Source organism: Chiloscyllium plagiosum, unplaced genomic scaffold (genome assembly GCF_037043375.1).
Source record: "Chiloscyllium plagiosum isolate Xiang-an unplaced genomic scaffold, Cpla_swu_hap1 HiC_scaffold_13, whole genome shotgun sequence".
Taxonomy (NCBI): Eukaryota; Metazoa; Chordata; class Chondrichthyes; order Orectolobiformes; family Hemiscylliidae; genus Chiloscyllium; species Chiloscyllium plagiosum.
In genome coordinates this window covers 69,150,267-69,173,259 of record NW_028270151.1, presented here as the reverse complement: position 1 = coordinate 69,173,259, position 22,993 = coordinate 69,150,267, and the positions used below count along the sequence as shown (strand labels likewise).

Genomic DNA, 22,993 nt, shown 5'->3' with positions numbered 1-22,993 from the left:
AAATATGATCAGAGTGTGATGTGGAATTTTTTTTTAAAACCAGGACATTGCCTGGGCTGGAGAGTTTTACATATGATGATACTGGATAGACAGCTGTTTTCCCTCAAGCACAGAAGACTGAGGGAGAACATGATTGAGATGTATAAAATTTTGAGGGGCATAGACAGGAAGGAAGTTTTCTCTTGATGAAGGGATCAATAACTGGGGGCTCATAGATTCAAGGTAAGGAGCAGAAGGTTTAGAGGGGATGAGGGGCAAGATCTTTTCATCCAGAAAGTGTATTTCACAGTTAGAAAAAGTGAATTCCGAATGGCCGGCTTGTTACCAAGAAATACTTGAAAATAGATTGTGTGTAATAATTTTTTTTTAAAACCTTGACAGCTTTTCCTCTCTCAATCTGCTGGATTTGCTCGACTGCGGTTCCCTGAACCGGGGCATCGACTGGCAAGTCCCACACGCTACCACCATCCCAACCTGAAAGAATATTTACAGTTATAATTAAAGAAAGGAATAAGTTTACAAAATCAAGAACTCTACCCGTTTAACATCACAGTATGTAGTTAAGCAAGAAAAGGCAAAATGATCAACCACACACAAATATGACAGGTAAATTAAGGCAGTCAAAAGCAGATTCCACAATTTACTGAGGGGAATTCAGTGAATAAAAACAGAGAGAGATAAAATACAAGTTTTGAAAAAAGGCTGGATCGATATCCAATGAATTATCTTTTTCTTTCTAATTGACTTGCATTTTCCACATAACATGGAGCACGGTTTAGGTTTAACAGATTCTGGGGTAACATGCATTGCCATGCAAACAATGCTGGCAGGAGTGTATTGGAACTGTAAAGGTTGGAGATTAATGGACTCCAATAGCAAGGGTATACAGTATATGGCAGGGTTTGGCAGAGATAAATGAAAGACTCAGAAAAATAAAGCATATACATAGTTCAAGAGAAAACATTCTCAAATTAGTTTCACTTCCATAGCAGTTAGCTAATGCAAGGCACACAGTGCCAATGGTCTTGTGCTATTATCGCCAGACTGTTAATTCAAAGACCTAGATAATGGTCTGGGGACCCGGGTTCAATTCTGCCGTGGCAAATGGTGGAATGTGAATTCACTAAATAATTCAATAGGAGTTCAGAGTCTAATGACGACCACAAATCAATTGTCAAGATAAACCAATCCAATTCACTAATGTCCTTTAGGATAGGAAACTACCATTCTTACCTGGTTTGGCCTACATGTGAAGCCAGACCCACAGCAGCATGGTCAACTCTTAATTATGGATGGGCAATAATTGCTGCCGAGCTAGCGATGCCCTCATCCCATGAATGAATAAAGAAAAAAAAAATCTAAAGTGGACTAAAATATACGTAGGTGAAGTCACCATATTCCCAGAAGGACTGTAGATTGATCTCTCATTAACCTGAGGGCTGCCACACTTCAGACAAGAGGGGGGATTGAGGAAGAGAGTCCTTCATGGTAACCTCAGCTGCTGCTGTTGGGTATCACTCTGCATTGCAAATTAGCCATCCAGACCATTCCGCCAACCAACACCATGTTTTTATGGCAATACTGTATTCTAGTAATATCACTTGCAGATAACAGTCTCAGTTAAATTGTCACATACAATAAGCCAGACATCAAAATCTAGTTGCAAACAGTGAATGTGGTGTCATTTCTAGTTACTGAAAAAACCTAATGTTTCTTTAAAAACTCTAAGGTAACTTAATTTCTTAATATTTACCTGAGGGTTGAGATGTTGCAGCCTGCAATTCCCATATTGAGGCACTATCAGGCACACTCATGGAACGTGTTGCTGGAGGCATCAGACCTTGCTCTGAGGATCTGTGTGGAGATGAAAAGTGCTTACTTTTACAGTTGGAGCAAATGCTAAATTTTGTCAATTTTTGATACAGTATTAAAAATTGTTCTTAGATGATAATTTTGAATGTTTCTATCATATAACAATGAATCCTCTCCAATAAGGTATAATCAGATGCCAGATAATATATATCTCGTTGACGACTCCATGCAAGGTTCAGTGGCTTAATTGGCAGGACGTGGTTTAATTGAACATTAGCTAATTATAAAAAAAATACTGGTAACTTAAAAGTCAAAAAAGACTGCTTTATTAAAATAAGACAAATAGTTACAGATCTTGAGAGACGCCATTTTGAATCAAGAATGGGGCAAAGGAAGGAGGTAGACTTCTACGAACAACCACTAGGGATGAAATGAATGCCATTGGCATCATTTTTCTCACATACTTTTGCCATCTTGCCAATTGAGCCAATTGGTTCCTGCCCAGTTCAGTGAAAAATTGATGACTCCACCAATTTAACTCTACAGCTAATATTTTTGTTCTGCACAACAAAAACTGAACTTTGTGAGATCTGCTATACGTTTAATAAGGATCTTGAATGAATTAACTTGATCAGCTTGGAATAACTGCATCTGCTGCAGAGTTTAAACTATCTTTGGTAGGAAGTTAAAATATCCCTGAACATAATACGAGTCTCACATGAGAGACAGGAAGATGGTGGTCAATTTCTAGACTAGAATAAGGGAGCTTCTTGGGAGATGATTTTATAGATAGTGCATTTTCATACTAAAAAACATAAAATTAATCCAAACAGTACAATAAACAATCAAGGAATCAAGAAAACAATCCTTGGATATGAAGATTCTTCACAAAGAATTAAATGGAAAAAATTACATAAGCTGAGTGATGAAAGAGGAGAGATCGTAGAAATAATACAACAGCGGCCTTTCAGCGGCAAACAAGACATTTTGAATTCCAAAAGAAGATATTCTTTTCATGAAGTTTTGACACCTTAGCTTCAAAGCTTTCAACTGTATTTGGAAAAGTATTTATCTTTCAATTAGGAAAGGTTCAGCTACATCATTCTGACACAAAATGAAATGCATTTTCTTTATTTTCTCCCTAAATATCAACTTTTCACTGAAAGACATATCTATACCCCTTTTTTTAATCATCAATAATCTCTTAAAAGGTATTGATTTGTTTTTCTGGGTACAAGCCCCTCACATGTGACATCAAAATTTTCTTTTATCCATTCGTTGGGTGTGAGTATCATTTCATTCAGCATTTGTTCCCTGTAGAAGATAATGGAGAGCTGCTTTCTTGGGGTGTTGGCTCAAGCTCAGTACTGTTAGGAAGGGCGTTTCAAGATTTTGATCCAGTGATAGTGGAGGAACGGAAATATAGTTCGAGTCAGGATCATGTGGGTGTTGGAGTGGAATGTGCAAGTGGTGATGATTACAGTATCTGCTACCTATGTCCTTCTAGGTGGTAGGGGTTACAGGAGTGAAGGCACACAGTGCTGTAACTGGTGCAGGAATATGTACTGATGTGGTAAATGGAGTGCCAATCATGCAGGCTATTTTACCCTAGATGATGTCAAGCTTTTTCAGTGTTGTTGGAGCTGCACCAATCCAGACAAGTGGGGAGTATTCCACTGCTGATATTTCCCATCTAGATGTTGGATAGGCACTGGAGAAAAAGGAAATGAGTTACTTGCCAGAGAATTCCCAGGTTTTGATCTGCTCATGTAGCCACAGTATGTGGCTAGTCTACTTCAGCTTCTGGTCAATGGGAATCCTAGGCTGGTGGTCTCAGTAATGATAATGACATTGAATATCACTGGGACAAGGATTAGATTCTCCATTGTTGGAGATGGTTATTTCTGAAGTGAATATTCTTCACAGGTTTAACTTTTGAACACATCAAATTAGAGAAAAATCCTTCTCTTTACAAGTAGTACATAGCAATGATCTTTTATCAGTAATCAGAAATAGGAGGAACCCCAAAGTATCTTCTCTGCAGCCCAGAGCTGTTGAAGTCAACTATCACCATCTGTGACTGAACTGCCAAAAAGAGGTCGCTCTCCAATTTTCAATGTTTCCACTTTAAATGTGGTATTAGTTAAATGATAGTCAAAATTTGGCATAAACCAACAAAAACAAACTCAAAATAAAACTGGGATGAATGGAAAAAAGCTGGAGAACCTCATATCAGAACTTAATTTAAACATGGCAAATATTAGCAAGCTACCTAGGAGTTCAACCTTCTTACGTTCTACAGTGTTTTCAGATTACCTTTTCGAATTATGTGACATAAACACTTCGTACCAAAGCAGTGGGTGTGTACTAATACCATTCCTAAAAAGGTGCATATAAGAGTTTCCCTCTCCCTCTAAAGATACTGAATTGCAAAAATTGTTACCTTAACTTTAAGGCTTGAAACTGCTCAAGTATGACGGCTAGTTGTTGTTGTTGCTGCTGTTGCTGCTGCGTTGTTATGGCTTCCACAGCTGCCTTTTGATGATGTGCTATTGCTTGTGCATATTGTTGCCTTTAAAAATGATTTCACAGAAAAATGATACCAATCTTAAACATGAACTGGATTTCCAACATTCACATATAGTGTAACAAATAGTTTCTCAGATCCAATTTTAATAATGATAGTGCAAAATAATAGATTTCTCAGAACTTTAATTCATCACATTTTGAACAGCACCTTAGGTATAATAACTGATCTTGAGTGCAATGTAACAGTTACAACATTTTTATTCAAATTGTGTTCGAATGAGAAGTTCAGCAGAGTTCACTTTTATCAATTTATGCCTATGATTCATCATAAAACATACTCTCACTACAAGTCCCAGTCATAAATCTTTAACTCTTACACACTTGACATTCCATCATTCTAATTTTTCAGGACTCTGGTAACTCAATTCGACTTCCCAATTTTCTTCGTTTATAAAAGACTATTTAGGCATTAGGGTAACTGCTTTCAACTGATGTACAAACCTATCGATAGCTTAATCTCTTGCAATTACCAAACTATATTACCCAGCCATGACCTGATGCAATAGTTGACTGTTTTCAAATATAAAAAGATACCCAGAAGAACTGAAACCACCCATCGCCAGGCACAATTCTTAATGTTCAGTATCATTCTTGCCAAGTTATGACTTCCAATGAATAAAATTAAAATCTGTCAACATAAGTAATCTGAACAAGACAGACATACAAAACACGTTGCAAACAAACTTGGAGCAAGGAAGATAAAACGGTGGACAGAAGCATTGTGTTCAGGTAATTCACAGAATCATTACAGTGCAGAAGGAGGCCATTCAGCCTACCATACAGGTCATTAACTAGCATTATTACCTTATGCTAAACTCCTGCTTTTTCCTTGTATCTTTGCACCACATTATTTTAATTCAAATAATCACCTAATCCCCTCCGGAATGATTCAGCTGTACTCCGAGACAGTGCCTTTTACATCCTAATTACTTGCTGTCTGCAATAGTTCTTAACTCACCCTTGCTTGCTTTGCAGATCACTTTAAACCTACGCCTTCCTTTTACAAGCAGGAACAGTTTCTTCCTATCCACTCTATTCTACCTGACCATAATGTTGAAAATCTCTTTTCAACCAGGGGAGTTCAAAACTAGAGGGCATAACTAAGCTGAGAGGAAAAAGACTTAAAAGGGACCCGACGGGCAACTCTTTCCACAGATGCTGGCTTATGTGGAATGAACTGCTAGAGGAAGTGGTGGATGCAGGTACAGTTACAACATTTAAAGACATTTGGACAGGCAAATGAATAGAAACGGTTGAGAGATATCGACCAAACCCAGGCAAATGGGACTAGTTTAGTCTTGATTGGAAAGTTGGTTGGCTTGGATGAGTTGGACCAAAGAGTCTGTTTCCATCCTGTAAGACTCCATGAAATATCATATCATATTGGCCAGCAAGTTTAAAAACGCTCTTGTATGCTATTTGTTTTTAGCAAGTGGCTCCATATTAACCTCAAACAATTTGGCATGACACTTGCCTACAATTCCAAAGATTTCTGGTTAATGCCCTGGGAACATGGATTCAAATCTCACTGTGTCAAGAGATTTTAAAATTCAATTATTAGTAAACTCAACATTCTTTAGGGAAGGTAATCTAGTGTCCTTACCTGATCTGGCTTACATGTGACTTATGTCATATGTTTGCCCTCTACTGGCCTAACAGTCCATTCAGCTGTATCAGACCATCACAGAACAGTCAAAAGGAATAAAACTGGATGGGACTATCTAACACTGGAAATGACAAGAGTGTACTTTACCCTTTCAACTCTGCCAAATCCTCTGTGGTAACAAGGGGACGGCTGTGCCAAAATTGAAACGAACTGTCCAAAAGGCTAGTCAAACAACAGTTTGATTACCACACCCACAATATATCTTCCAGTTAATCTCCCAGACAGCATCATTACCTTTGAGAATATCCCATTGTCCAAAGTGGTAGGTCATGGATATACAGCTAGGTTGGAGTTATGTCCTCAACGTATGAATCTGAATCCCATGACATCTCACAACATCAGGTCAAACGTGAACAAGGAACTTCTCACCCTTCCTTGGCTGCTAAATCAGCATTCCATCCTGAATATTGAATGCCATTTTGTGGAAACACTAAAGGTAACAATGGCATAGAATGTACTCTGGGTGGGTAATCTCAATGTCTACTACTAGGCATTGCTTGGTAGTATCACAACTGGCAGAGCTGTCTGAATTCTGAAGGATGTATCTGCAAAATGTACCGGCCAAAGGTGGTGAGGAACCAAAAAGATCTTGTCTACATCAATCTAGTTGTCTTTAAACTGAGTACAGAGGAACCTTGATTATCCGAAGGTCACGGGCGGGGACTATTTAGTTCAGTTAATCGAATGCCAGATAACACTTTAGCCAAGCATCAGGACCATGCGATCTTGCCAGATAATCCGATATTCAGATAATCAAATGCCAGATAATCAAGGTTCCTCTGCATACACTTAAATAGATTGCGTGGTACCATTACTGTGGTGAATGGGATAAGTTAACAGGTAAAAATGTGGCTTCCACGAGGTACTGTGAACCATCAGCAAAACCGTACTCAATATAGCCACGGCCCTGCCTATATCTTCTCAACAATAATCAATCCTGAGGATCAACCCGAGCTGAAACAACAATACAGGAGGGCAAATCAGGAGCAGCACCAGTCATACCCACAAGTTAGGAGTCAACCTGATAAAGCTACAAAACAGGACTATCAAGTTAAATGACAGAAGTAGCATGTGACAGAGCTAAGCATCCTGCAACTGAAGGATCAGATCAAAGCTCTGCAGCCCTGCTACATTGAGCCATGACGTAAGAAGGAAGCAACTCTACAAATATCCCCATCCTCCAAAGTTAGGGGTACACAATACAGTGTGAAGCAATTGCAACTATCTTCAACCAGGATAATCCACTTCTTGCTGTCCCCATCATAGATGCTAATCTTCAGCAATTATAATTCGCTGCACCTGATGGCAAGAAATTATTAATGCCCTGGCAATAGTAGTAAAGCTGTGTTCTTCATAACCCACTATCCCCCAACCTAAGCTGTTCCAGCACAGCTTCAATGGAGTTCTCAACAGTGTGGAAAACTGGCCTGGTATGTTCTGAATATGAAAGCAGGACAAATCTGATCGAGCCAATTACTCAGTTTCCTTGTGATGGGTAGAATTTGGCCAAATAAATTCATGAATATTCATTCATTGTCACTGGGTCAAAATCCTGGAACTCCTTACTGCAGTATTTCAAGAAAGCAATCCACCACCTTCTCTAGGACATACTGGGGATGGGCAACATCCAATCTAAGAATAGTTTATTGCTTTAAGGATTACCGGGTCATAAGCTGCGCCTGCAGAAGCTGCTGGCACTGTATCTGCTGCATCTGATACAAATTCAAAGTAGCAAGCTCCTGTTGTCTCTTCAGTCTTTCCTGGTCCAGGTCACCCTAAAAACAAAACAAACGAGAACAAGAAACTATTTGTGAAACGAGCCATTTTGTCGATACACAACGAAACACAGAGGTCCACAAGTCTTGAAACAGAGTATACTGAAACTTAGAAGGGTTCAGAAAAGGTTTACAAGGATTTGCCAGGGTTGGCAAGTTTGAGCTATAGGGAAAGGTTGAATAGACTGGGGCTATTTTCCCTGGAGTGTCGGAGGCTGTGGGATGACCTAAAAAGAGATTTATAAAATCACGAGGTACATGGATAGGATGAATAGACAAGGTCTTTTCCCCAGGGTAGGGGAGTCCAGTTTAAGGAGAGAGGGGGAACATTTAAAAAGGAACCTAAGGGGCAAACATTTCATGCAGAGGGTGGCAGGTGTATTGAATGAGCTGCCATAGGAAGCAGAAGAGGCTGTACAATTACAACATTTAAAAGCCATCTAGATAGGTATATATATGGTCAGGTGGTGATTAGAGGAATATGGACCAAATGCTGGCAAATGGCACGAGATTAGTTTAGGATATCTGGTCAGCATGGATGATTGGACCAAAAGTTTGTTTCCATGCTGTACAGCTGTCTGAGTCTATAACTCTAAAATTATACACCTATCACAAACTAACTTTGCTGAATCATGGCATATTGCATCACATGGACCTCTATCTACATTGCACTAAAGTGTGCTGTCCAGTATATTTCATTTATATTTCCCGAAGAAGTGAAAGTCAAATACTTTTGTCTACATTTTCCTGAATTTCATTTCTTGTTAATTAAGATAAAACAATAAACTTGGTTTGAATTTGTTTACATATCACCAAATACAACTTATCTTTAGCTTTATTATCATTGAAAATCTTGCACCGTGGAGCTGCATTTAAAAAATTCTACTTCATGAATGTGGCTAATATACTGTAACACTCTACACCAAAAACTAAAAATAGATCACAAATATTCAACTGTTTCCTTCTAAGTTATAGGATGCATGAAAACAGCCAAGTCAGCATAAACCTAAATACTTCATCACAAAATCTTTGGGTACCATCCAACCATTGGTGATAAGCCAGATTCCAAAAAAAACTCTACTCATAGTAATAAATACCAAGTAGTAATAGCATGCAATGTGCACAATATAGCGAAATCTAATCTCCTAATCAGTGCACCTCTACAAAGTGTTAGAAGCCCTTATGCCAAATACTAAAATGCCAGTTAATTTGAGTATCAATCAGAAGTTTACTTTAAAAGCCAGGTCACCTTTCTTCTGAAGACCTATCAATTTTTTCCCATTTCTCCAGAACAACAGTGAGCAAAATCTTGAATCGAGGGAATGTTCTCCTGACAGAACCAAAAAAGTGAACTTGAATATAATCAGACATCAAATTCACTTGATCCAACAATGCAGGTGACTGACTTGGGGGAAAATAAAGGGGGAAGAGTGCTCAGAAACCTCTGGAGCAAAAGTAGAGGGAGATGAAAATATTAACCTTCACATTCCCAAATGTTTGGAAAATCCAATCCCAAGAATGGGCTTGTAAGACCTATTATCTGGGAAAACACAGCTATAAAAAGGACCTCATAACAATTATCTTTTGAGATTTTTTGATCACAATGCCATATTTGTGTCTCTGTGTTGAAGGCAAAAGAGTTTGTGGTCACCTTCCCTAAATCTGCAAGTGACAAAAATTTCTAATCATCTGAAAACAGAGAACATGGAAATCAAGAAATTCTGAACCTCCATACACTATACTGTCAAGTCATTGTAGATGGAAATGATCCATAAACCAAAGTATTGGCTTGAACAATCCTGTTATGTGGCAGGTCTACTGCAAAACACAAGAATAGCTATGTCTTCTTGAATAAGGTATAGCTATTTGCAATGGTGTGCCAAGTCACAATTACCCCATGAACAATCTCTGACTTCAAATATCTAATTTTATATTTATGAAATATCAAATTTCTCCAAATAACTGTTTTGAAGTATGTCAGCTGCTACCTTAATGCCATATGTAATTTCAAAACTTTATTTTACTTCATGAGAATTAAAATAAAGATAATCAATGTTTTTCATTCCTATTTGATTGTCTTTTAGTTAGGCATAGTCTGTTTTCCACAACCAGAAGCAACTTCTCTATATCTACCTGATCTACCCTTGCTCAATTATTAAGGTTCCCATTAGTTCAAAACACCCCTCTTCCCACAATTTACTTTCTAAAGAATAGATCTCCAACATGCTCAGCTGGTGTTGAGGAAATGCTCTCAATTCTGGCACTATTTTAGTCAACCTCTTTGCCTCAATTGTCTTATCTAAACTATAAAAATGTATTCTGAGGTACAAATGACCAGAACGGTACACAAAGGATCAAAACATGACCAGTTCTATCAGTCTAGAAATAAATACACAATTTTGTCTACAAAGTGCCTTTATTCATATGTCATCACTTACTGATTTGCACACATGCCTTCCAGTTCCTTTTATTCCACTGCTCCATTTAGACTGCTGTCCACGCAATGCAAAATAATTCCCTTTCTTTTAATGTATTCGTCCAGGACATAATAGCATTCATCTTGAATGCTATTACATCTGCTTCTACCACCTCCTCTGGCAAAGCACTCCAGACATTCACCACCCTGTGAAATATTTACCTCATTTTTTAAACTTCCCCCTCGCACCTTGAACCTCTGTCCCCTAGTAACTGACCCCTTCACCCTGGGGAAAAGCTTCATACTTTCCATAACATTCACAATCTTATAAACTTCAATTAGGTTGCCCCTCAAACTACTGTGTTCCAGTGAAAACAAACTCAGTCTATCCAACCTTTCTTCATAGCTAAAATTCTTCATACCAGGCAACATCCTGGTAAATCCTTTCTGTACACTCTCCAAAGCACCCACATCCTCTGGTAGTGTGGTGACCAGAACTGCCCACAATATTCCACATGTGGCCTAACTAAAGTTCCAAAAACTGCTGCATAACCTGCCTATCCTGAGACTCAATGCTCCTTTCCATGAAGGCAAACAGACCATTAGCCTTTTTTACTACCTTATCTACCAGTGTTGGCCTGTGATCTATGCACCTGCACACTCAGATCCCTCTGCATATCAATACTCCTAAGGGTTCTCTCATTTACTGTACAATTTACATCTGTACTTGACCTTCCAAAATGTATCACCTCCCATTTGACTGGTTAAAAACTCCATCTATTTTTCCACCTATACCTCCAACTGATCTATATCCTGTTGTATGCTCGGTCAATCCTCCATACTATCCACAACACCGCCAATCTTTGTATCATCCGCAAACTTATTAATTAGACCAGTTACATTTTCCTCCAAATGCAGACCACGTACAGTACGGGTCCCAGCACTGATCCCTGTGGAACACCACTAGTCACAACCCTCAGTTCCAAAATGTGTTCCTCCATTGCTACCCTATGACTAAGCCAGTTCTACATCAATCTTGCCAGCTCATCCAAATACCATGATATTTTACCTTTTGTAAAAGTCTCCTATGAGGGGCTTTGACAAAGGTTTTACTGAAGTCCATGCACACTTCATTAACTGCTTTTTCATCACTAATCAATGCTGCTATTGTGTCTGCTTCCACCACCTTCAGGCACACTCAATTTGTGAGAGAAAAACTTGCCTCACACATGTCAAATTCCACACCTCCCTCCCCTCTCCCGACCTTGTATCTTAAACCTGTGTTCTGTAGTAATTGACCCCTCCACCCTGGGAAAAAGTCTCATTCTTTCAACTCCATCCATGCCATTCACAAGTTTCTCAAAAATCCCAGTCAAGTTAGTGAGGCATGACCTCCCCTGCACAAAACCATGCAGTCTAATCGCTAATAAGTCCATTTGCTTCTAAATGCATACAGATCTCGTCCTGAGAATATCCTTGCTCTCCTAGTATAACATATCACACTTAATATCAAAGTGCATTTGTCAAACACATGACTATGTCCCATGTTTACTAGCGTCACCTTACATGCCATATTGCTCTTCACAATATTGACTATATCCCACAAGGTCTGCAAATTTTGAAAATGCAGTTCCGATTCCCAAATCTTTATTATTTATGACTCCTTGGATGAAGGGAAGAAAGAAATGGTTGCTACATTTGTGGATGACACAAAACTAGGTAGGAAAACAAGTTGTGAATAGGACATAAGGAGGTTACAAAAAAGATAGAGATAGATTGAACAAGTGAGCGAAGACCTGACAAATGGAACATAATGTGGGAAAACATGAAACTGCCCATTTTGGCAGGAATAATAAAATAACATTATTTATATCATGAACAATTGCACAGCTCAGAGGTGTAAAGAGATATGGATCTAGTGCATGAAAACTTTTATACAGGTACAGCAAGTAATTAGGAAAGTTAACAGAATGTAATTAATTAAAACAAGGGGAACTGAATACAAAAGTAGGGGGAACTCATTGTTCAGTTATACACAGAACCCTTCTGGAGAAATAGGTAGAGCATTGGCCTTTTTATTTTAGGAAGATGTAAATGCATTGGAAGCAGTTCACAGGCTTATTAGATAAATATTTGGAATAGGCAATTTGTGTTGAGGAGAGATTGGACAAGCTAGTCTTGAATCTGAAGTAAGAGGTGATTGAATTAAACATAAGCTATTGGGGATTTGACACTTCATGTGGAAAGTATGTTTCTTCTTATAGAAGGACTAGGGGTCACTGTTTAAAAAGAGAGATGCCTACTTTTGAGATATGAGGCATCATATTATTTTACTAAGGGTCACTTTTACAGTAGAGATAGATTCTTGATAAGCAAAGGTTTGACAGATTATCGGGGCGAGGTGGGGATGAGATCTAATCAAATTAGCCATGATCTTACAGAATGGTGGCGGAGCAGGATGGCTTACTCGTACTTCTGTGGTGGGCAATTTACATGATGGGTAAAATGTGAATAAAATATAACTGCAAAATTGAATCAAACAAACTTTACACAATGCTATCTTATGGAGAATACCTTTACTGATGCCTGTCTTGCCAATCCAACTAGAATAGCCAAATAATACTACAAACAATTCACTTACATTTTGGCTTGATATCATGCACAGGTATCACCATAAATGAATATTTATGCATTTTCCATTAGATCTTATGGAAACCCTCTTACCAGCAATGGAGGAGGAGACGGTCCTGGAGCAAAAGGTACTCTGCCCCACATCTTAATAACCTCTCCCAATGGCTGGAAACCCTCATCACAGCCTCTCTTTACGAATAAAGACATTGTGAAGTAGCCAGCCTGGAACCATTCTGCCATTTCTTGGTTAGTGAACGGTCCTAGAGAGTGTGAATAAATTAAGAATACATATTTAATACAAGTAATAAAAGGTTTGGATGTAGGTTTGCTTGCTGAGCTGAAAGGTTCATTTTCAGACATTTCGTCACCATACTAGGCAACATCTTCAGTGAACTTCTGGACGACGTGCTGCTGGTGCTTCCTACTTTCTATTTAAATGTCTGGGTTTCCTTGGGTTGGTGATGTCATTTCCTGTTCTTTTTCTCAGGGGGCGATTTTGAGTGCGAGCAGCAGCTGAGTTTAAACGAACGCGGAAGGCTACAGCTAAGGTAAGACAGTTTGTTTTAAAATTACTTACTGGTAGCGGGCAGCGGTGTTTTTTTTTCTCTTCACAGAAAGAGCGGGAGCAGCAGGGGGAAGTGACGACGACCAGAAGGGCAGCCGGGAAGGAAAGCAGTGAGTATATAAATCAGGAAGGCGGCTAAACCCGAGACTCTACAACCGTAGTGTCGCCCATCCGCCCTCCTCCTCTAACCTCCTTACTAAGTACTGTTTATCTATTAATTGTTTTTTTTTAAAAAAAGACCAGAGCAGAGAGGTATCAGGAAGTATTTTAACTCAAACCTGTACAAAGTAATAAAGTAATTAAGCAGAGATGACTGGTCAGGTGGTGTGCTGTAGCTGTATGATGTGGGAGCTGGCTGATCCCATTGTGAATGGCAGTGACCACATCTGCAGCAAGTGTTGGTTGCTGGAAGAACTCTGGATCAGAGTTGATGATCTGGAATCTGAGCTTCAAACACTGCGGCGCATCCGGGAGGGGGAGAGTTACCTGGACACTTTGTTTCAGGAGGCAGTCACACCTGGGAGATTAAGTAATTCACATCCAGTTAGTGATCAAGGACATCAGAGTGTGACTGTAAGTGAGGCAGGTAGGGGGAACCTGAGTTCAAGAGTGCAGGAGCCTCAGCCCTTGACCTTGTCTAACAGGTATGAGATTCTTGCTCCCAAAACGGATGAGGGAAAGGGCCTGGACAGGATGAGCCAGCTGACCACGGCACCATGGTGCAGAAGGCCATTCAAGAGGGGGGAGCAAAAAGACAAGTAGTTGTTATAGGGGATTCTATAATTAGGGGGACAGATAGTATCCTTTGCAAGCCGGATCGGGAGTCTTGCATGGTGTGTTGCCTACCTGGTGCCAGGGTTCGGGACATCTCTGACCGGCTTGAAAGGATATTGGAGCGGGAAGGGGAGGATCCAGTTGTTGTGGTCCACGTTGGGACTAACAACATAGGCAAAGCTAGGGTGGAGGACCTGTTTGGGGATTATCGAGCACTAGGAAGGAAATTGAAGTACAGGTCCTCAAGGGTCATAACCTCCGGATTACTGCCCGAGCCATGTGCCAATTGGCATAGGGAGAAGAAATTTAGGGAAGTAAACACGTGGCTAAGGGATTGGTGTGGGAAAGAGGGATTCCACTTCATGGGGCATTGGCATCAGTTTTGGAACCGGGGGGATCTGTACCGTTGGGATGGTCTCCACCTGAACCGATCAGGTACCAATGTTCTAGCAAAGAGGATAAATAGGGTGGTCAGTAGGACTTTAAACTTCTGAGTTGGGGGTGGGGGGGAGAAGGGAAAGTGAAAGCGACAGGGAGTATAGAGTTAAATGGAAAGATAAGCGGCAGGATAGCATATGTGCAGGGAGATTTAAATTTGAGACAGACTGGGAATGCAGCAAAAAGGAAGGATAACTTAGGACATCTTATGACTTCCAATATCTCTAATGATAAGAAAGTTAACATTAAGGCACTTTACCTGAATGCTCTAGCATTCATAACAAAGCAGACAAACTAATGGCACAGATCATCGTGAATGATTATGATGTGGTAGGCATCACAGAGACGTGGTTACAGGGGGGGTCAGGACTGGCAGTTAAACATCCAAGGGTTTTCAACTTATTGAAAAGACAGGGAGGTGGGCAGAGGGGGCGGGGTTGCCTTGTTAGTTAAGAACAAAATTAAATCTATGGTGTTGAATGACATAGCGTCGGATGATATGGAGTCTGTGTAGGTGGAATTGAGGAACCACAAAGGCAAAAAAACCATAGTGGGAGTTATATACAGACCTCCTAACAGTGGTCAGGACCAGGGGCGCAACATGTACCGGGAAATAGAGAAGGCATGTCAGAAAGGCAAGGTCACGGTGATCATGGGAGACTTCAATATGCAGGTGGACTGGGTAAATAATGTTGCCAGTGGATCCAAAGAAATGGAATTCTTGAAATGCTTACAGGATGGCTTTTTGGAACAACTTGTCATAGAGCCCACAAGGGAGCAGGCTATTCTGGACCTAGTGCTATGTAATGAACCAGACTTTATAAAAAAATCTTAAAGTAAGGGAACACTTAGGAAGCAGCAATCATAATATGGTAGAATTCAGTCCGCAGTTTGAAAGAGAGAAGGCAAAATCGGATGTAATGGTGTTGCAGTTAAATAAAGGTAATTATGAGGGCATGAGAGAGGAACTGACGAAAATAGACTGGAAGCAGAGCCTAGCAGGGAAGACAGTAGAGCAAAAATGGCAGGAGTTTGTGGGTAAAATTGAGGACACTGTGCAGAGGTTCATCCCAAGAAGAGAAAGATTATTCGGGGATGGATTTGACAGCCGTGGCTGACAAAGGAAGTCAGGAAATCTATCAAAGAAAAGAGAGAGCCTATAAAGTGGCCAAGAGCACTGGGAAATCAGAAGATTGGGAAGGCTACAAAAACAAACAGGATAACAAAGAGAGAAATAAAGAAGGAGAGGATCAAATATGAAGGTAGGCTAGCCAGTAATATTAGAAATGATAGTAAAAGTTTCTTTCAATACATAAGAAACAAACAACAGGCAAGAGTAGACATTGGGCTACTTCAAACTGATGCTGGAAGCCTAGTGATGGGAAATAAGGAAATAGCAGGAGAACTTAATAAGTACTTTGCGTCAGTCTTCACAGTGGAAGACATGAGTAATATCCCAACAATTAAAGGGAGTCAGGGGGCTGAGTTGAGTATGGTTGCCATTACAAAAGAGAAAGTGCTAGAAAAGCTAAAAGGTCTTAAAATTGATAAATCTCCTGGCCCCGATGGGTTACATCCTAGAGTTCTGAGGGAGGTGGCTGAGGAAATAGCGGAGGCGTTGGTTGAGATCTTTCAAAAGTCACTGGAGTCAGGGAAAGTCCCGGATGATTGGAAGATCGCTGTTGTAACCCCCTTTTCAAGAAAGGATCAAGGCAAAAGATGGAAAATTATAGGCCAATTAGCCTAACCTCGGTTGTTGGTAAAATTCTAGAATCCATCATCAAGGATGAGGTTTCTAAATTCTTGGAAGAGCAGGGTCAGATTAGAACAAGTCAACATGGAATTAGTAAGGGGAGATCGTGTCTGACAAACCTGTTGGAATTCTTTGAAGAGGTGACAAGTAGGTTAGACCAGGGAAACACAGTGGATGTGGTCTACCTAGACTTCCAAAAGGCCTTTGATAAAGTGCCACACGGGAGACTGCTGAGCAAGGTGAGGGCCCATGGTGTTCGAGGTGAGCTACTGATATGGATTGAGGGTTGGCTGTCTGACAGAAGGCAGAGAGTTGGGATAAAAGGTTATTTTTTGGAATGGCAGCCGGTGACAAGTGGTGTCCCGCAGGGTTCAGTGTTGGGGCCGCAGCTGTTCACATTATAAATTAATGATCTGGATGAAGGGACTGGGGGCATTCTAGCGAAGTTTGCCGATGATACAAAGTTAGGTAGACAGGCAGGTAGTACTGAGGAAGTGGGGAGGCTGCAGAAGGAGCTAGACAGTTTGGAGGAGTGGTCCAGGAAATGGTTGATGGAATTCAATGTGAGCAAATCCGAGGTCGAGCACTTTGGGAAAAAGAATAGAAGCATGGATTACTTTCTAAACGGTGAGAAAATTCGTAAAGCCAAAGTACAGAGGGATCTGGGAGTGCTAGTTGAGGATTCTCTAAAGGTAAACGTGCAGGTTGAGTCCGTGATTAAGAAAACGAATGCAATGTTGTCAATTATCTCAAGAGAGTTGGAATATAAAAGCACTGTTGTGTTACTGAGACTTTATAAAGCTCTGGTTAGGCCCCATTTGGAGTACTGTGTCTGGTTTTGGTCCCCACACCTCAGGAAGGACATACGAGCACTGGAGCGTGTCCAGCGGAGATTCACACGGACGATCCCTGGAATGGTAGGTCTAACGTATGAGGAACGGCTGAGGATCCTGGGATTGTATTCATTGGAGTTTAGAAGATTAAGGGGAGATCTAATAGAAATTTACAAGATAATACATGGCTTGGAGAGGGTGGACGCTAGGAAATTGTTTCCGTTAGGCGAGGAGACTAGGACCCGTGGACACAGCCTTAGAATTAGAGGGGGTAAATTCAGAACAGAAATGCGGAGACATTTCTTCAGCCAGAGAGTGGTGGGCCTGTGGAATTCATTGCCACCGAGTGGAGTGGAGGCTGGGACGCTAAATGTCTTCAAGGCAGAAATTGATAAATTCTTGATGTCACAAGGAATTAAGGGCTACGGGGAGAATGCGGGTAAGTGGAGTTGAATGGCGGAGTGGACTCGATGGGCCGAATGGCCTTACTTCCGCTCCTATGTCTTATGGTCTTATAAATGGGATCCAAGTCAAATGTGTTTGTTGAGAGAGTTCTGGTTGAAATGCCATCAACACTTACAATGATTTGGATCCCATTTGCCACCCCCTGAGAAAAAGAACACGAAATGACATCAACCCAAGGAAACCCAGACATATAAATAGAAAGCAGGAAGCACCAGTGCTTCGTCCAGAGGCTCACTGAAGATGGTGGTCAGTATGGTGACGAAACGTCTGAAAATGAACCTTCCAGCTCAGTGAGCAAACCTACTCCCAGAACCTCAACCTGAGTTACAAATCTTCTCAAACCTCACTAATAAAAAGTTTCCACAGGTATTGTGTTATCCTGAGGTTTTACAAAAAATTTCAGTTCAGCACAAATCACGTACTGCCAGGATAGCAATGTTGCCTTTTAAAATTCTGGCAGAGTACAATAAAGATAGTTAGTAAACCTACATTGCAGCCATTTCCTACATTTAGTGTTTTTTAACCGCATGATAAAAAGAGCACAATTTTCAAAGTAGACCGTCTCTAACATTCAGCAAGGCATTTCAGTCTCCAGAGATGTTTTAACTTTTTTTCAGAATTTAAAAGAGCAATTCCTGGGAAGATTTGGAGATTCTGTTATTAAGAATTTGACTTTGCCACCTACATACCAAAGTGTCCAACACTTCAGTGCCACAAAAATTGAGGTAAAGAATTTATATGGGTTTCATTTGACACTAACCCCTGTTAGCAAGGGTTGGAATCTAAAATGAGTAGTTGCCTTCTAGATGTTTCAAAGCACAATTAAGTTATGAAAGATGCTACATAAATGAAAATCTTTTCCTTTTCTATTGTTGCTGTTCAAACAAACAGTTATTAGCAACCAAACATTAAAATGGCTGTATGCATAAGTAAAATATGCAATTATAATGAAAAATACAGAATAAAGTACTTCGAAGCAGACATTAACTGTACATCTATAATTGTTTCCAACCATTTTGCTTAATTCACAACCGCACTCTAAGTTCAAACACTATCTCTGTTACATGACTACTGATGTTGAGTACTTCAATCTAAATTATAAATCAGTGGGCTAGAACTTTCATAGATATATTCACACAATAGTGACAGGAAGTGAAAGATTAAATTTCTCTAGCAACAGACATGTCCTGCTTACATCTTCCTTAAATCAAGTGATATTTTCCATCTTTGTGAGATGGCAGAAGACATGCTCTAACGGGGGAATTTAGACCAAAGACACCTTCAACAAAATAAAAAATTAGGATACCACAAAGCTTGCTGCATCTAGAATACCATGTTCTGGTTTCCAGTTCATATCAAAGATTTAAATTTACAAAGAGGTCTAGACAACCATGAGGTAGGTCTCTCAATGTAAAAGTACTGAAGTATAAGAACATTGGGACTTTACTCACTGGAGAAGAGGAGATGAGGGGAACTCGACAGTCAAGGTTTTCAGAGGATGAAGAACATGAATCAAATAAATTTTTATATTAGATACAGGATTAAAAGATGAGGGAACACAATGCACAGTCATTAAAGAAAAAGAATTTGCACTTATGAAAACACTTTATACATGAGCAGAACACCCCAAAGCCTATTTTCATGTTACATTTCAGGATCTTCCGAATTTTTACGTAAATGGATTCTTTGCTTCAAGCTACAATATAGCTTTGATACAAAATCAAATTCAGTAAAAAATTTTAAAAAGGTTCAGTTTCTCAATATTTGGATTTTAAAAACTGAAACGACTCAGACAAATGCAGACAAAGTAGGTTATGGTCTTAGGCTGCTGATTGATTTACTTCCAGTCATCACGTACAACTGTTAGGCAGCTCACCAACATGTTTCAACATCATCAGTAATAATTCAGGACTAGCATGGCTGCTTCCAGCAAGGTCAGCAAGAAAGATTAATTGAAGAGAATATCTTACGTTTGCAGGCAAAGATACTGTGTGACCCAAGTGTTTACAGTGTTTCTGTTTCCAATTCAGAATTCCAGATCCTGCAGTAGTTAGCTTTTGGACAAACGTGACAATGAAGTTAGCTTACAGGACCCACTCAGGATTGTAAACAATTTCGAAGTGTATCTGGCCAATCCAAAGACAGTAGCCAAACGATTAAAAATTTTCCTCCCTGCACATCTAAACAAAGAGTCAATGAATAGTATGGAAGATGAGAGTAGAAAGTCAGCCACTGACAGGCACAGCTTCTTCCTTCCACTACAACTGTGATGCACTTAATCATGTTCTCAGATAAATGGCAGGCATTATATATTCAGAGAGTATTGGTGATAAAAGTGCAGATGCTGAGAATATTTGAACGAGGGGATGGGAAAATTAACTTGGAGATATTGGGAAACTGGAGTGTGAAGGCCTATCACCAAAATCAGGGTAACAAATGACTAGATTAGGACAAGGACTAAGCTCAATTTCTAGGTAGCACTAAAATAGGAAGAAGGTAAGTGAATCTGGAAGTGACAAAGAAATAGATCACGTGGGTCTCAACCATACAACAGCTGCGGCAAGAAACCGTCAGGATGGCATTCTTGGATGGAGCATTTTTAGCCTCTACAAAGATCTCCCCACTGATCAGAAATGGAAATATTTGCTTTTTATCAGTTTTCAGCACCATTCAACTTTTACGAAACTGAAGCAGGCCAAGGCTTCAGCAAGACACAAACAACATTCAGGGTTGTGCTGCTCAGTGACAAGCAACAGTTGGGCCAAACAGCGACCAGCTTCAACAAAGGAAAATCTAACTCCTGGAGTGCTACCACCAGTGAATCATACACAATAAACATCCTGGTGTTATCACTAACCCAGAAATTTGAGTGCACCAGCCAGATTATGACGACTGAGGTTGGAGGAGTAAACAGATTTCTAACTGGTCCCACTCCTTTACTGGCCCTAAGTTTAAATTTAACCTATGTGATGATTTGACCAAATTATAGGTTTTAGATTTAATGCTTAACCAGATTCAACAATTCAATCAAGATTCTTTAGTCAACAAATAACTAGATCACCACAAGTATTACTCCAACAAACATACAAAGATGGACAAATAAAGTTTAGACTGCACAAAGATATAACATTCAATAAATCCCAAATATAACGTGAAGCATATATAACCAACAAAAGATGCCTTACCGCCACAGAAAACATCAGATAACAAATGCAATTAAGCAAACCCCATGGATTTCCAAATCTAGACTTCAACACAGTGGATTACCAAATCTCATTAAAATGAAATGAATGATTTACTGTCACATGTATTTTAGTGAAATGCAATACAGTGAAAAATGTCATTCGTCACCATAATCCAGCGCCATTTTGATAGAGTCATAGTCATAAAGATGTACAGCATGGAAACAGACCCTTCGGTCCAACCCATATATGCTGACCAGATATCCCAACCCAATCTACTCCCACCTGCCAGAACCTGGCCCATATCCCTCCAAACCCTTCCTATTCATATACCCATCCAAATGCCCCTTAAATGTTGTAATTGTACCAGCCTCCACCACATCCTCTGGCAGCTCATTCCATGCACATACCAAACTCTGTGTGAAAAAGTTGCCCCTTAGGTCTCTTTTATATCTTTCCCCTCTCACCCTAAACCTATGCCCTCTAGTTCTGGACTCCCCGATCCCAGGGAAAAGACTTTGTCTATTTATCTTATCCATGCCCCTCATAATTTTGTAAACCTCTATAAGGTCACCCCACAGCCTCCAACGCTCCAGGGAAAACAGCCCCAGCCTGTTCAGCCTCTCCCTGTAGCTCAGATGCTCCAACCCTGGCAACAACCTTGTAACTCTTTTCTGAACCCTTTCAAGTTTCACATCATCTTTCCTATAGGAACGAGACCAGAACTGCACGCAATATTCCAACAGTGGCCTGACCAATGTCCTGTACAGCCGCAACATGACCTCCCAACTCCTATACTCAATACTCTGACCAATAAAGGAAAGCATACCAAACGCTTTCTTCACTATCCTATCTACCGGCGACTTCACTTTCAAGGAGTTACGAACCTGCACTCCAAGGTCTCTTTGTTCAGCAACACTCCCTAGGACCTTACCATTAAGTGTATTAAGTCCTGCTTTCCCAAAATGCAGCACCTCACATTTATCTGAATTAAAGTCCATCTGCCACTCCTCAGCTCATTGGCCCATCTGGTCCAGATCCTGTGTAATCTGAGGTAATCCTCTTCGCTGTCCACTACATCTCCAATTTTGGTGTCATCTGCAAACTTACTAACTGTACCTCTTATAGTCGCATCCAAATCATTTATGTAAATGACAAAAAGTAGAGGGCCCAGCACCGATCCTTGTGGCACTCCACTGGCCATAGGCCTCCAGTCTGAAAAACAACCCTCCACCACCACCCTCTGTCTTCTACCTTTGAGCCAGTCCTGTATCCAAATGGCTAGCTCTCCCTGTGTTCCATGAGATCTAACCTTGCGAATCAGTCTCCCCTGGGGAACCTTGTCGAACGCCTTACTAAAGTCCACATAGATCACATCTACTGCTCTGCCCTCAATCATCTTTGTTACTTCTTCAAAAAACTCAATTAAGTTTGTGAGACATGATTTCCCACACACAAGGCCATGTTGACTATTCCAAATCAGTCTTTGCCTTTCCAAATACATGTACATCCTGTCCCTTAGGATTCCCTCCAACAACTTGCCCACCACTGAGGTCAGGCTCACCGGTCTATAGTTCCCTGGCTTGTTTTTACCGCCCTTCTTAAACAGTGGCACCATGTTTGCCAACCTCCAGTCTTCCGGCACCTCACCTGTGACTATCGACGATACAAATATCTCAACAAGAGGCCCTGCAATCACTTCTCTCGCTTCCCACTGAGTTCTCGGGTACACCTGGTCACGTCCTGGGGATTTATCCACTTTTATGCGTTTTAAGACATCCAGCACTTCCTCCTCTGTAATCTGGACATTTTGCAAGATGTCACCATCTATTTCCCGACAGCCTTTATCTTCCATATCCTTTTCCACAGTAAATACTGATGCAAAATATTCATTTAGTACCCCCCCCCCATTTTCTGTGGCTCTACACAAAGGCCGCCTTGCTGATCTTCGATGGACCCTATTCGCTTCCTAGTTACCCTTTTGTCCTTAACATATTTGTAAAAACCATTTGGATTCTCTTTAATTCTATTTGCCAAAGCTATCCCATGTTCCCGTTTTGCCCTCCTGATTTCCCTCTTAAGTATACTCCTACT

At 40.3% G+C, this 22,993-nt stretch overlaps 1 protein-coding gene across 3 annotated transcripts in view; it reads right to left on the bottom strand.

Moving 5' to 3' along the window:
* Nucleotides 1-22,993, bottom strand: part of gigyf2 (GRB10 interacting GYF protein 2) — a 254,103-nt gene that overhangs the window by 31,199 nt on the left and 199,911 nt on the right. For all 3 annotated transcript variants that reach the window (XM_087993722.1, XM_087993723.1, XM_043702938.2), the window contains 5 exons: nucleotides 12,983-13,149; nucleotides 7,730-7,842; nucleotides 4,256-4,384; nucleotides 1,754-1,854; nucleotides 374-474 (listed from right to left, as the gene is read on the bottom strand). In XM_087993722.1, coding sequence (XP_087849848.1) covers nucleotides 374-474; nucleotides 1,754-1,854; nucleotides 4,256-4,384; nucleotides 7,730-7,842; nucleotides 12,983-13,149 — 611 coding nt within the window. The remainder of the gene's footprint in view (nucleotides 1-373; nucleotides 475-1,753; nucleotides 1,855-4,255; nucleotides 4,385-7,729; nucleotides 7,843-12,982; nucleotides 13,150-22,993) is intronic.